This window comes from Vicugna pacos, chromosome 10, assembly GCF_048564905.1.
Source record: "Vicugna pacos chromosome 10, VicPac4, whole genome shotgun sequence".
Lineage (NCBI taxonomy): Eukaryota > Metazoa > Chordata > Mammalia > Artiodactyla > Camelidae > Vicugna > Vicugna pacos.
Window position 1 is genome coordinate 5,234,555 of NC_132996.1, and position 12,753 is coordinate 5,247,307.

Sequence of the window (12,753 nt, forward strand, 5' to 3'; positions counted from 1 at the left end):
TGGCTTTCAAATCTTCACAATGTTTAAAGGAAAATGCTTCCACATCTACAATAATTCCCACATCAACATTTTCTATCTTATACTAAAAAGCAATCACAGGAAACAGAGGTACATGAAAGGTTTTAAGATCAATCACATTTACAAATGGTTCTTAAACCTCAGTACAATATTTGCATGAAGGAATATTTTTTCAATACCAAAAATACCATTCAATACCATTTTTTTAATATGATCATGCACCCCTGGGAAGATTACAGAATAGCTGGTCCTATAGCATCATCTCAAATAAAGGAGACTAAAATCTTAATGCCAAAACAATAAAGAAATAGGAATACCAAATGTAACCACTCCCAGTATTAACAGGTCACATTCAATTCCTTCTACTCAATATCCCAAGGTAAGATATATAGTGATAGCTATACAAATGGAAACTTATGAAGTATTTTTGTTCTTCTTACATTTAAAAAAAACCCAGACGTATATGCTATATTATTATACACCCTTCCACATTATAGAATGATAAATCAAAGACTGAATATAATGATTATAAGATTTTCAAAATTCAAGAACTGGTTGAGTATGTTTTCAAATATTTAAAATACATTTCAAAATTTAACTTACTTCTCTCTGAGGTCTGACACTTTCTGACCAACAGAATTAAGAAGCTCCTCCAATTTCCTTTTCCTGTCTTCAGTTTTCCGTAAATTTCTAAAATATAATTCAATTTTATAAAAGTCATTCCATTTTGGATATCAACAAAAAGCAGCAACAGCACCCTAATGTGTAATCTTGCAGTAAGTGAATGACAACGAAAACTGTCAGTAATTCAGTAGTTTTAATACTTTTAGAATTTGATTTGAAAAGCAATGCTAAAACTAGAAGTACATTCTCTGACCTAACCATACCACTTTCACAAATCTATATTTAAAAACACTTGTGAATGCATAAAAATGGGAGAGTAAATGTATTCACTTATCTCCTATCCCTTCTAAAACCCTACTAAAATGAAACCAAGGAATAAAACAGACATATATGTACAAGGATAAGAACAAAATAGAAAAGTATTATAAAGAAGTAACTTTAATGAAATTTTGAAAAATAGTGATAATGCTAAAGCCCAAAGGTAAATAACTGTAGGAAGATAAACCAAAAGAAGAATTCGAACTTGCCCAGGAAATGTAGGTGACAGGTACCTCTGAAAAGACGAATAGACCTAAATACAGAAGATGGTTTAATAGTTGGTAGTACAAAGGGTTTGACCTCAGATTCCCTCTCCACTGAGAGTGGGCTATCCTCTTAACACATCCCCGGAAGTCAAGCTCATATCCTCTACCCACGCCCACCCACTCTCACTCAGTCCCCAGGCAGGAGATATGAGGATTCTTTCAGAGAAATGACTTGACTTCCTCCCCGACAAAATACCGACAAACACGGAGAGGCTGCCGTCAAACGGTCAGTCCAGACTGCCCTGTGCTGCCAGGCACTTGTGCACTGCACAGATCGGCTGGAGGCCTTGTCAAAACACAAACCGCAAGGTCTCATTCCTCAGGGTATCTGACTCAGTAAGTCTGAGGGACTTTGCACTTCTAACAACTTCCCAGGCAACACTGCTGCTGCTGGTGTAGGGACCACACTCAGAACCACTGCAGGACAAGAAGGCCATCAAAACTGCGAGACTAAACAATTTCTACCCTAGTGTTTTTAACCCAGCTCGGTTACTGATCACATATAACGGTAAAATGTAGATAAATTTAGACGTGCAAATCTCAAAATACTTTTCATCCTATGTACACTTTCTTAAGAAGCTACCGTGGAGGATGTGTTCAAAAAACTGAAGCACTAAGCTAAGAAAGCGAGAGACAGAGCCCCGTAATAAAATACAATCAGAAAGAGACAAATGTAGTCCCCAGAACAACGGTGAAAAAAAGTGTCACAATAATTTAAGCTGTAAACAGCAGGCCTGGGGGAAGGACTGATCTACACTTGAGGATGATTCTAAGAAAAAACAGAGTACACAGGTTTCAAATACATTTTAGGATCTGAGACACACTGTGGATAAGTATGTTCTATATAAACAGAAAAAATCTTCAATTGAAAAAATGAGGCAATTATTAAGAATAACAAAAGGTATTCAAAAATAGAAATATACATATAAAATATGACTTCCAGCTGTGAAAAATACATATATAACCAAAATAATACAAACCTTTAGTATGATTCAAGACAAAAATGTAATTACATTGAGAAAATTAAGCTTAGGCAGCTAAAAAATCTCTTTGCCTAGAGTAAGAAGGAATAGCATCAAAAATTTAACAATCAAGAACATAGCATACCGCTGAGACTGCATTTAGAACACGAGATAAAATACAATGCTGACTTGGTAACAACAGCAAATTGAAATTATAATACTCCAAAAGTAAATTGTTAAATTGTCCCCACACCTGCCCAAACAATATTTTGGAAAATATGTACTAAGAAACATGTCACAGAACTTAGGAGAGGACAAATATAAAAGCCCTAAATTTTGTTTCCATTTGCATGAACTGTATTTTTCATCTCCTCACTTTCAGTCTGTGCGTATCTTTTGCCCTGAAGTAAGGTTCTTGCAGGCAACATATTGTAGGTTCTCGTTTTTTTTTTTTAACTAATCTGCCACTCTATGTCTTTTGATTGGAGCATTTAGTCCATTGACATTCAGAGTAATTTTTGATAGGTATGTATTCATTTTAAACTTGTTTTCCAGTTGTTTTTGTTCATTTCTTCTTTTAAATTTTCCTTTTGTGGCTTGATGACTTTTTTTCTTTTTTTGTAGTATGTTTGAGTTCCTTTCTTTCTGGTTCTTGTGAATCTCCTGTATGTTTTTGATTTGTAGTTACTATGCAGTTCAAGTATGTTGACCAATAACTATGTCACTTGCTGTAAAATGATAATCATTGATGTTGAAACATATTCTAAAAGATCTACATTTTTATACTCCCCTCCCTCATATTTTGTAACTTTGCCATTTGAATTATGATATGCCTTGGTGTTGCTCTGTTTGGGTTCATCCTGTTTGGGACCATCTATGCTTCTTGAACCTGGGCATCTGTTTTCTCTAAGTTTGGAAAGTTTTCCACCATATTTCCTTCAAATACACTTCCAACCCCTTCGCTCCCTCTTTTCCTTCTGAAACCCTTATTTTGCACAGGTTGGCATGTTTTACATTATCCTATAGATTTCTTATGTTGCTTTAATTTTTTTTTTCATTTGTCTAGAAACACAACTATTTGACAAATGAACAAGCCTGCTATTCTGACTGGGTGATTTGCATTATTCTGTCTTCCAGATAACATTAATTTTTATGTGTCATTTAGTCTGCTATTCATTACTTTTAGACTGATTTTTATCTCGGCAATTGAATTGTCTATTTTTGATTGGTCCGTCTTTACACTTTCCAGTACCTTGTTGCAGTGACCTCCATCTCCACTGATACTTTTCCTTAGTTCAATCAGCATTTTTATTACTTCCTTTTTTTCAGGATCTAGCAGACTCGTGAACTCTGCTTCATTGTTTATTCTTTCAGGAGATTTCTCTTGTTCTTCTAACTGGGAGTACTTCTGTCTTTTCATTTTACTTAACTTTCTCTGTTTCTGTGAATTTAGGAGACAGGTATCTACTGTGGTCTTGAAGGGGTGTTTTTATGTGGGACCACTGCTGTGTAGACCGTTTCCAGTGTTTTTGGCACGAGGGCTGGTTTCAGTATGGATGCCGGGCCCATCTCTCTTCAGGGTGAGCTGGCTGTCACCCCCTTGACAGGGGTGTGGTTGGTGCTGGAGTGTCTAGAGCCTTACAGCATGTGCGGTGGGGCTTCCTCTCTGCTCTTGGCTGTCAGTGCCCTGTTAGGAGTGCGGTCTGATCTGCAGTTGTTGGGAGCAGAAGCCGGGAGGGCTGGGGTCGATCAGGCTCCATCAGTGAGGCCCGTGTGCTCATAGAAGAACCACATGCCGCCCGTGTGGGTATCCGAGGTTCCACTCAGAAGCCGCCCAAGGATACGTCCCTTTCCATGTTGTGCTCATCTCAGATCTGGTACAACGCTGTGGTGTGGAGTAGGCTGGAGCTGGTGGTCATGAATTCAGGTGGCTGCACTGCTGCTTGAGATCCGGGCTGCCTCTGTGGCTGACTTCTCCCAGCACCTGTCTGCCCCAGATCAAACACTAAGCTGCAGTGTGGACGGGGCGGAGACAGGGTGCTGCTGCTCAGAAGACAAACCACTGCACACTTGTGAGCACGCCGACTCCGGCCATTGCCAACCTACCCAGATCACACCTCGGGCCTTCCAGCCACCTGCACAGCTTGATGGGTCCCCGCCCCGGGCTTGGCTGCTGCAGACGCAGCACGGGGCCACTGCGCACTCCTGCGGCGCCACCCATGCACACACCGACCATGGCCTCCTTGGCTCCACCTAGACCCCACCCCAGGAGCCCTGTTCTGTCTCGGCATGGCTAGACCGAGTCTTTGCTCACATCTCATGGCAGACTCCATGTGATGTGAGCAGGACGAGGGTGATGCCCGATTAAACTAGGAAGTGCAGTGAGGTGGAGCGCCAGGACCAGGGCTCTCCCTGCCCTGACTGTTAGCAAGCCAGCACGTGCGCACTCCCTGCGAGTAGTCTAGCCTCCTCTAGCCCTTCTGTCTGTCTTGCCCAGCAGGCAAGGGGGCTCTTCTACTCCACACAGGGACTCCAGGACAGGGCTGCCCAGGCTATGGTTGCACCTGCTCACTCCCCAGGGCGAGGGTCCACCCACGTGGACCTTCTCTATTTCAGAGATCCCTCGCTAGTCCTGACCCGATGCATTTTTTTTTCCATCCTACCCAGTTATGTGGAGACTTTTCTTGCAGCTTTGGTTGTACAGGAGTTCTGCCAGGTTCCAGTTAGTTTCCAATGAGAATCGTTCCACATGTAGATGTATGTTTGATGTCTTTGTAGGGCGAATTGAGCTCCACGTCCTCCTACTCTGCCATGTTGATCTACATTCTTAATTTGTAATTCATTGACTCAGTGTTGTCAGCTGCCTTTTTTAGATACAGATGAGAAATAAATCCTAATAAAATAACTATCAAACTGATGAAAACAAATAAAGGTTGGAATTGAGTATATTTTATATGTCACTTACAATTCCAGTCCTGCCTGTTCAGTTTCCAAAGGCTGAATTCGCTCCAAGACATAGGAGTACTGGACATTGGCTTTCACCCAGGCAGCCAAAGGCGCGGCGGCGGTACTGGCACGCTTCGCATTCTGAAAAACACATCATCAAGTATCCAGCAACCTAACTTAGTTTCAAATAAAAGCCAAGTTAATTCTAGTATATTTTCTTTAAGCATTTGTTTAATGATTTATCCCAAATAATGAAGTTTTTGGCTTATAGCTAAAATCCAAATTACTATTTTGATTAAGTGAAAAATACATAAACTCTACTTTTTTGCTTAAAAATAAATCTTTTTGAACCACATAGAATCTTTAATATAATGGTATTTTATTGACATAATTACTGGTCACACTTCTAATGAATACATGGTGCCGCCCAGAACAGTGTCTTCTATACAAAGGATAGATGTTTATGAGATAAAAGCAATTTGGAAACCACTGCTATTGGTGTCAAAGAAGAAGTACATAACATTTTGAATAAAGGGTCTAAAAAATACCAGAACCACGGAGTTTAAACTGTTCAATGAAATTAGACATAAGTATCCCAATTAAATGACACATATACAGGACTCAAAAGTCACGTACAGTAATAATCTTGCTCCCCATTCCCCTAGGTTCTAGTTTACCTAATTCTTCTGGTGAATGCTTCCCAGATGTAATACTTACATCTCATCTAAACTTTTAGTTTTCAGGCAAAATAAATAATTAATAATGGTAAATTATCATACTTTAACAAGCAGAATACTATATAGTATGGAAAGGGAATTCACGGTGTAACTGTTAAAAATTACCTTTGGATCAAAAGATCCTTTATTTTTAAAAAGAAGTTCTTCAACACTTTCTCTTATTTCCTTTGGAATATTTCGTGCATCAAAGGTTGCGATGTCGTCTCTCACACCTCTTTTCGCAAGGAAACTAAAATTAAAGCATATTACTTCAAATGACGCCAAAGAAAGTTTGCTATTTTTAACAAAAATATCAATTTAACAAAGTGATGTAGATAATACTTTTCATCTATTAGTTAACAAAAAACAGGGTACTAAAGTAAGCTTTGATGTACCAGCCGTCTTTCCTTTTTTTTTAAACAGAGAAGGAGCCCCCGAAGGATGCACAACAGTTGTCCTAATGCCCTGGGAATGCCCTGAAGCAGCAAAGCGCAGGGGTTAAAACTTGTTGCTCTACCTACACCCCCTCATGTGAACTACTGGGCACTCACACGTTCTAAGTATACAAGGAAATTTTCTGACTCCTTTATAAGAGAAGTATTTTAAAGGGCTCCCTCAATCTAAATCTCCTCTCCCATCTCCAGATAGAAAAAGGACTCTACTATCAACCTAAGTCCTAAAATGGAAGTGAATCTCAGCACAAGCCACAACACCACTGTTACGCTGCGAAATCCAAAGCTGCATAGTTGTATCCTGCGGCAGCACTCAACCTCTCCTCTTCCGGTTTACATCTCTCAGATTATTTATGCAGGTCTTGCTCACTCTCCGTCTGTGTCTATCTCTGCCAGAGTGCAAGATTCTTTGAGAACGGTGACTTCATTTCCTTTCTCAGTAAATCACAGTAAACACAATACTCTGTACTGTTTGAGGACCAAATAAATGATTATGCTTATTCCGATAATCTCAAAGATTCTAAGGCATTATTTTTCTCCCCTTGACACTTTAAAAAATCTAGTTTATGGAGAAAGGAAAATAACAGATTTTGATACATGATACACGGACTGTCTTGAAACATCAGGGGAAAGTACGTAACCACGTGAAATTCAGTTTGAAAACAATACTAAGAAATTTTTTAAAACATGAAATAATGTGTAATTCTTTGATGAAATAACATTTTTCACAAATTCAAAAACTTACCTTTTCATGCTTACCCAAGAGGTATCAAAGATACCCATCAATCTTAAAACGCCTTCAAGAATGTCTCGGATCACATCAGGTGGCATACGAAGGGAACGAATTTCTGAAAGAGATTCTGGTTTAATGTTTCCAACTGCTAGTTTAGCTTCATTGACGAGAGGCTAAAAAACAAAAAGAGCATTTTTACTTTCAAAAGATAAATATGAAAACACCGCTTACTCTTTACAAGTTATCTAATACTTATCATTGTTTCATTAAAAATGACTTCAGTTATTTAATACCCTTTCTCTCCAATTACCAAAATCCCCTAAAGCACAAAAAATTCAAAACATTCAAGTTGAGAAAGTAAGAGTTTTTGCCACCGCAACTGCAACAATCTAATTTGGAAAATCAAATTTGTTTTGAGACAATTTGCTGTTTTCAAGAGGCTCTTTATATACACAGTCTTAAGACTTTTTGGCTATATTAATCAGTTCTCAAGGGAAAAAAAGCCTAAGAGTCTGTCTTAATTGGTCTACAAAATACTTTTTTCCTCTACAGCCAAAACATGGTTCATGGAAAACAAAGATTATCTTTAACTACCATCAGTTAATTTGTGTACTTCTCTGAGCAGATTTTCCTTCTTGCTTCTCTTTTATAAAAAAATTCTGAGTGAAAGCCACATCTGATTATACTATTAGAAAATAACTTAAGCACATAATATTTAAACTCCTACCTAAAGTTGGTAATCAAAAATGGAAATGGCTCTGAACATGTTTCCTTTTTTTAAACTTACCTTTACTTCTTTTAATTCATCATCAATTTTGCTTTTTCTTTCTTCAATTTTAACAACTTCTTCTGCAATTTTGTGCTTTAGTCTTTCAAGCTCTGTCTTTTGCTCACTAGCATCCTATGGGAATATTTAAATGCCTCCAATCAACTTTAATGCGCTCAATATTTAAAAGCATGATACAAAAAATGCTTTTCTAATATTAATTGACATGAGAGTTTCTAACTGCCTGGGAAACTCGTGATATAATTTACTTTATATTTACTATCAGGAAGTATGCTTTATATGATATAATTTTTTCTGAAAGGCAAAGCAATAAATGCTTATTATATAAAAACCAAACATGTCAGAAATACATAATTTAGAAAATGACCCTAATAATATCCATTTAACACTTGCAACAGACTGAAGTCACTACTATCAATGCTCATTTCACAAATGAGGAAACTGAAAACAGAAGTCTTCTACAAGTCTAATAGTAGAATAGTAACAATTCTTAGAGACCGAGTATAGTACATTAGAAGTTTGTGCTGTATTTATTTTTAATGGAGGTCCTAAGCATGCACTCCACCACTGAGCTACACCCTCCCCGCAGAAGTTTGTGCTTTAGACTTTATTTTAGACAAAAAAAAAAAACTGAAATCATGACACATTAATATGACAAAATTTATGAGCAAAAATTAGTAAAGATTCAAAGAACACTAAATTATATACTAACAAGACATGACCCTTTTGCTCACGAAAACAAAAATGGAGAGTCCCACATACACAAAAATACTTCAATATTATGAATGTTTGTATTTGGTTTATTTATATACTATTCTAAAACCAAAGATGCAATTTGTCAGGGAACCTCTGAAGAGTCCTTCCAACAGTGGTACGCGACCATATTGTAATCATTCAGGGAACTTACAGAAACCACTGCCTGATGTCCTCGGGTGCTTTCTAGACTTACTGTGGTAACCATGTCACTATATATATATAGGCTCATTATGTTATATATCTGAAACTAATATGCTATGAGTCAGTTATATCTCAATTAAAAAAATAAAAAGGAAGACACTAGGAGTTTGTCCCTCTCTTTCGCTCTCTCCCCCCAAACTGGGAGAAACAAATTTCTGTTGTTTAAGCCAACAACAAAAACAGAACTAACAGAACTAACATCTGGTGTCCTGCTGCCAAATACGTTGATCCTTCAGGGACCTGACACATTAGCTCCCATGAAAATTCTCTACATTCCACAAGCATTTCAACTGTTGTCTCTCTGCCACCACTCCTCAACAGGGAAAGTTCTTTTTTCCATCTTCACAACATCAAAACTTTCCTTTAGAGGCCCGGCTCATGTGCTCCTTGTTTTATTAACCTGCTCTTCCAGCTGGAAGTTATCTCCATTCTGAGCACCTGCAGCATTTAATGTGTTCCCTCCTTATGTCACAAACCTAGAGTTGCAAGCTTTAAAAGTTGCACAGTTTGGTATTAAAGCTGTCTCTCCATACCATATTTCTGTATAAAATAACAAACAGAAATGTCTCCTATTTATAATTTAGCAAAATTACTAACTTATAATACGAGGTACATAGTTACTCTGCTAGTCTCTGCTACGTAATATAATTGGCAACAGTCTTAGAAACACCTGTTCTCAGCACAGCCCAGAGAAAACAGTAGCGCAATACTCAGTGTTTATCTCACTGATGTTCACAGGTCTGAGAGCAGAGGCACACGAGTACTGAGTATTTTTCTTTTGTAAATACACAGTTATCCATGGTTTTATCCTTTATGTAGCTTTTATTTTTTTCTTATTTCAAATTCCTCTTTAAAGGTGAAAAATGTAAAGGTGTTTCAATCAATAACAATGGAAGCTGGGAGAAAATGGAACAATGCCTTCAATATTCTAAAGGGGAAAAAAAATATTTGATAGGTATTTTTAACAATAAAAATGGCTAGCTGCCTCATGTAAATGGCTAGCTGCTTTATATTGCTTGATTCCAAAATTCTTTGGGGAAAAAAGTTCTGCTAATGTTTTACAGTATGAAAATTATATTTGATTTTCTGATATATTACTTCCAGGTCAGGTAGTTGATAAATTCATCTTGTAAGCACTAAATGTGTATATAAACAATTATCTGGAAATGTTTCTGTTTCTGAAAATTCCCCATCTACCAACAAATTTATTTCAACATGCCAGGTGAGATTTTTTGACTATGTCATTTGAATCAGTCCAGATAACCCTCCTGTGACGCTCACAATAACCTTCCTCCCATACTCAGATTTTTCAATGAAGACGACCAGACACAAAAAGAAGGCTTCTTTTGTGAATAACTAAGAATCATTTTTTAACTGAGAATAAAGCAATCATGTAGGGAAAAAATAGCGATAAAATATTTCTAGGAAAAAGAAAATTTCAAACAATATCCTCTAAGAGCTGGCTGGAGATACTGCAACAATGAAACAAACAAAAAAGTAATTAGTGCCAAAGGAAACATTTAGTTTTTTTTAATCTCCAGAGAAATAATATAACAAAAATGAAAAACCAATAAAAGGGTTAAAAAATGGAGTTGAGGAAATTTTGAAAGAGTAAAAAGATAGAGAAGAAAACAAAGGTAAGAAAAAAAAATTAGAGAACCAGACTAGAAAGTCCAAAGTCCAAATAATAAGAACTCTAAAAAACAAGAGAGAAATAAAAAGAAAGGAATTATCAACAGAATAATTTAACGAAATCTCCCAGAACTTTTATCAGGTGGAAAGAACCCCATTAGACACAGTGGATGAAAAGAAACTGAAACCAAGATAAATTACTGTAACTTTCAATGAACACAAAGATCCATGAAAGAACAATGAAAACAAAGATCCAAAAGACTTTGAGAGGAAAAAAAAAAAGTCACTCCCCAAAAAGATCAGGAATTAATACAGCTTTGAGTGTTTCAATCACAACTATGGAAGCCAGGAGAAAGTGGAACAATGCCTTCAATATCCTGGAAAAAAGAGCATTGCTCCCAGAGTACTATTCCCAGCACACAACCCACCAACCAAGGACAGGGCAGAAGATCACATACGTGACATTTCAAAGTTTCTGTCTCATGTATGCCTTCCCCAAAAGCTTTTCGGGATAAGCCCCACAGAAATAAGGGAGTAAACTGAGATGAAGAAGAAGAATCTCAGGACAGCAGCTGTGACCAGGCAAAGAATGAAACCAGTCAGAAGGCTCTAGGCGTGAATGCTGTGAACGGCTGATGAAAACTACAGAACAGCTGATGCTTTCTCTAAGTTTTGACAGAATATTTAGAAACATTTTTAAATATGCAATTTATGGAGTCATAACACTCCCCTTCCTGACTATCAGAAGACTGGAAAAAAAGGTTACTCTGAGAAATTAAGTCACAGAAGCTGTGGATTTGGTATTACCAGGCTAAGGACTCCATGGCTAAGGACTAGAATGATGCCTCATACTAAAAACAAGGGCATTACATTTCCTTGCTGAGTAATGATGTTGAGCTTTTTTTCATATGCTCACTGGCCCCTTAGTATGTCTTCTTTCATAAAGGGCAGGTTCAAATTTTTTGCCTGTTTTTTAGTTGAATCATTAGTTCTATTAGTGTAGAGTTGTAATCATTTCTATATATGCTGGATTCAAGTCTTTTATCAGATAAATGTTTGTAAATTTTCTCCCAGTCTGTGACTTGCCTTTTCATTTTCTTTGGAATTTATTTCAAAGAGCAGAAGCGGTTAATTTTGATGAGGTTCAATTCATCATTTATTTCCCTCTTCTATTTTGGTCTCACATCTAAGAAATCTGCCTGACTCAAAATCATAAGGATTTTCTTCCTGCTGTTTTATTCTCAAGTTCTATAATTTTATGCTGTACCTTTAGATCTATAACCCACATTGAGCTACTTTTGCTATAAATTGTAAGGTAAAGGTCCAGGATTTTTTCCTCTCTACAGGGATATCCAAATATTCCAGCAACATTTTTCAAAAAGCTCACCCTTTCCAGTTTAAGTGGTACTTCTTAATAAAATCAATTGACCATGTGCGTATGAGTCTGTTTCTAACTCCACAGTTTCCTGATAATCTGTCTATCATTACATCAATATCACCCGGCCTTGATTACTGTAGTTTTATAGTAAACCTTTCATCATAAGCCCTCCAACTTTTTTATTTCTAGGACTTTTGTGCCATTTACTTTTATTGAGATATATACACCAGTCTGATAAATACTGATGTTAATTTAAATAGAAGAGGCATTAGACTTGAAAGTTAATAGTTACCCACATAGAGATGGGGAAACATATTTAAGACACCATCAAGGAGGTAAAACAAACAGAACTTAATTCATTAGACATATGGATTTAGGCAACGTAACTTATAAGTTCTGTCTTGAATAATTAGCTATATTCTTGTGTTATAATCTGAGGAGAACACAGGACAGGAAATTATGAGTTCAGTTTTGAACCTGTTTCAAGACGGAATGCTCATGAAACTTCCGAGAAGTCAGGTCTAACAGATTATAGACTATTTGAATCCGAAGTCTGGAGGAGAGATTAGGGATGAAGGACAAAAAAACCTGGTTTTGGTGGTAGTCACTATGAAATCTGTAGTAAAGAGCACAGCAAAGGGCAGGGCCATCCTGAGAAGGCTGGCAGGTGTAAAAGAATAAACACCCAAGCAAGAAAGGATACAGAGAAATTTCCTCTGCAAGGTTAACAAAAGGAAGACAATGCAGAGAGAGGACATAAGCAAAATATTTTTAAATATCATGGAAATATAAACAGAATGAATAAAGACATTTTGTAAATCTTGAGAATACTGAAAGCAGGGAAGACCCTTGAAGCCTGAAGGAGATAAAATCAGGAAAAATAAAAGGAAGCATTTTTAACAGATGGTAAACAAAATCAGTTGTAGACAAATCTGTACCAATTTAAAATGTTTCCATTTTTATA

At 36.9% G+C, this 12,753-nt stretch overlaps 1 protein-coding gene across 4 annotated transcripts in view; it reads right to left on the reverse strand.

Moving 5' to 3' along the window:
* Window positions 1-12,753, reverse strand: part of DYNC2H1 (dynein cytoplasmic 2 heavy chain 1) — a 265,953-nt gene that overhangs the window by 156,275 nt on the left and 96,925 nt on the right. For all 4 annotated transcript variants that reach the window (XM_072968893.1, XM_072968892.1, XM_072968891.1 and 1 more), the window contains exons 56-60: window positions 7,823-7,936; window positions 7,048-7,208; window positions 5,977-6,100; window positions 5,154-5,275; window positions 622-708 (exon numbers count right to left, since the gene is read on the reverse strand). In XM_072968893.1, coding sequence (XP_072824994.1) covers window positions 622-708; window positions 5,154-5,275; window positions 5,977-6,100; window positions 7,048-7,208; window positions 7,823-7,936 — 608 coding nt within the window. The remainder of the gene's footprint in view (window positions 1-621; window positions 709-5,153; window positions 5,276-5,976; window positions 6,101-7,047; window positions 7,209-7,822; window positions 7,937-12,753) is intronic.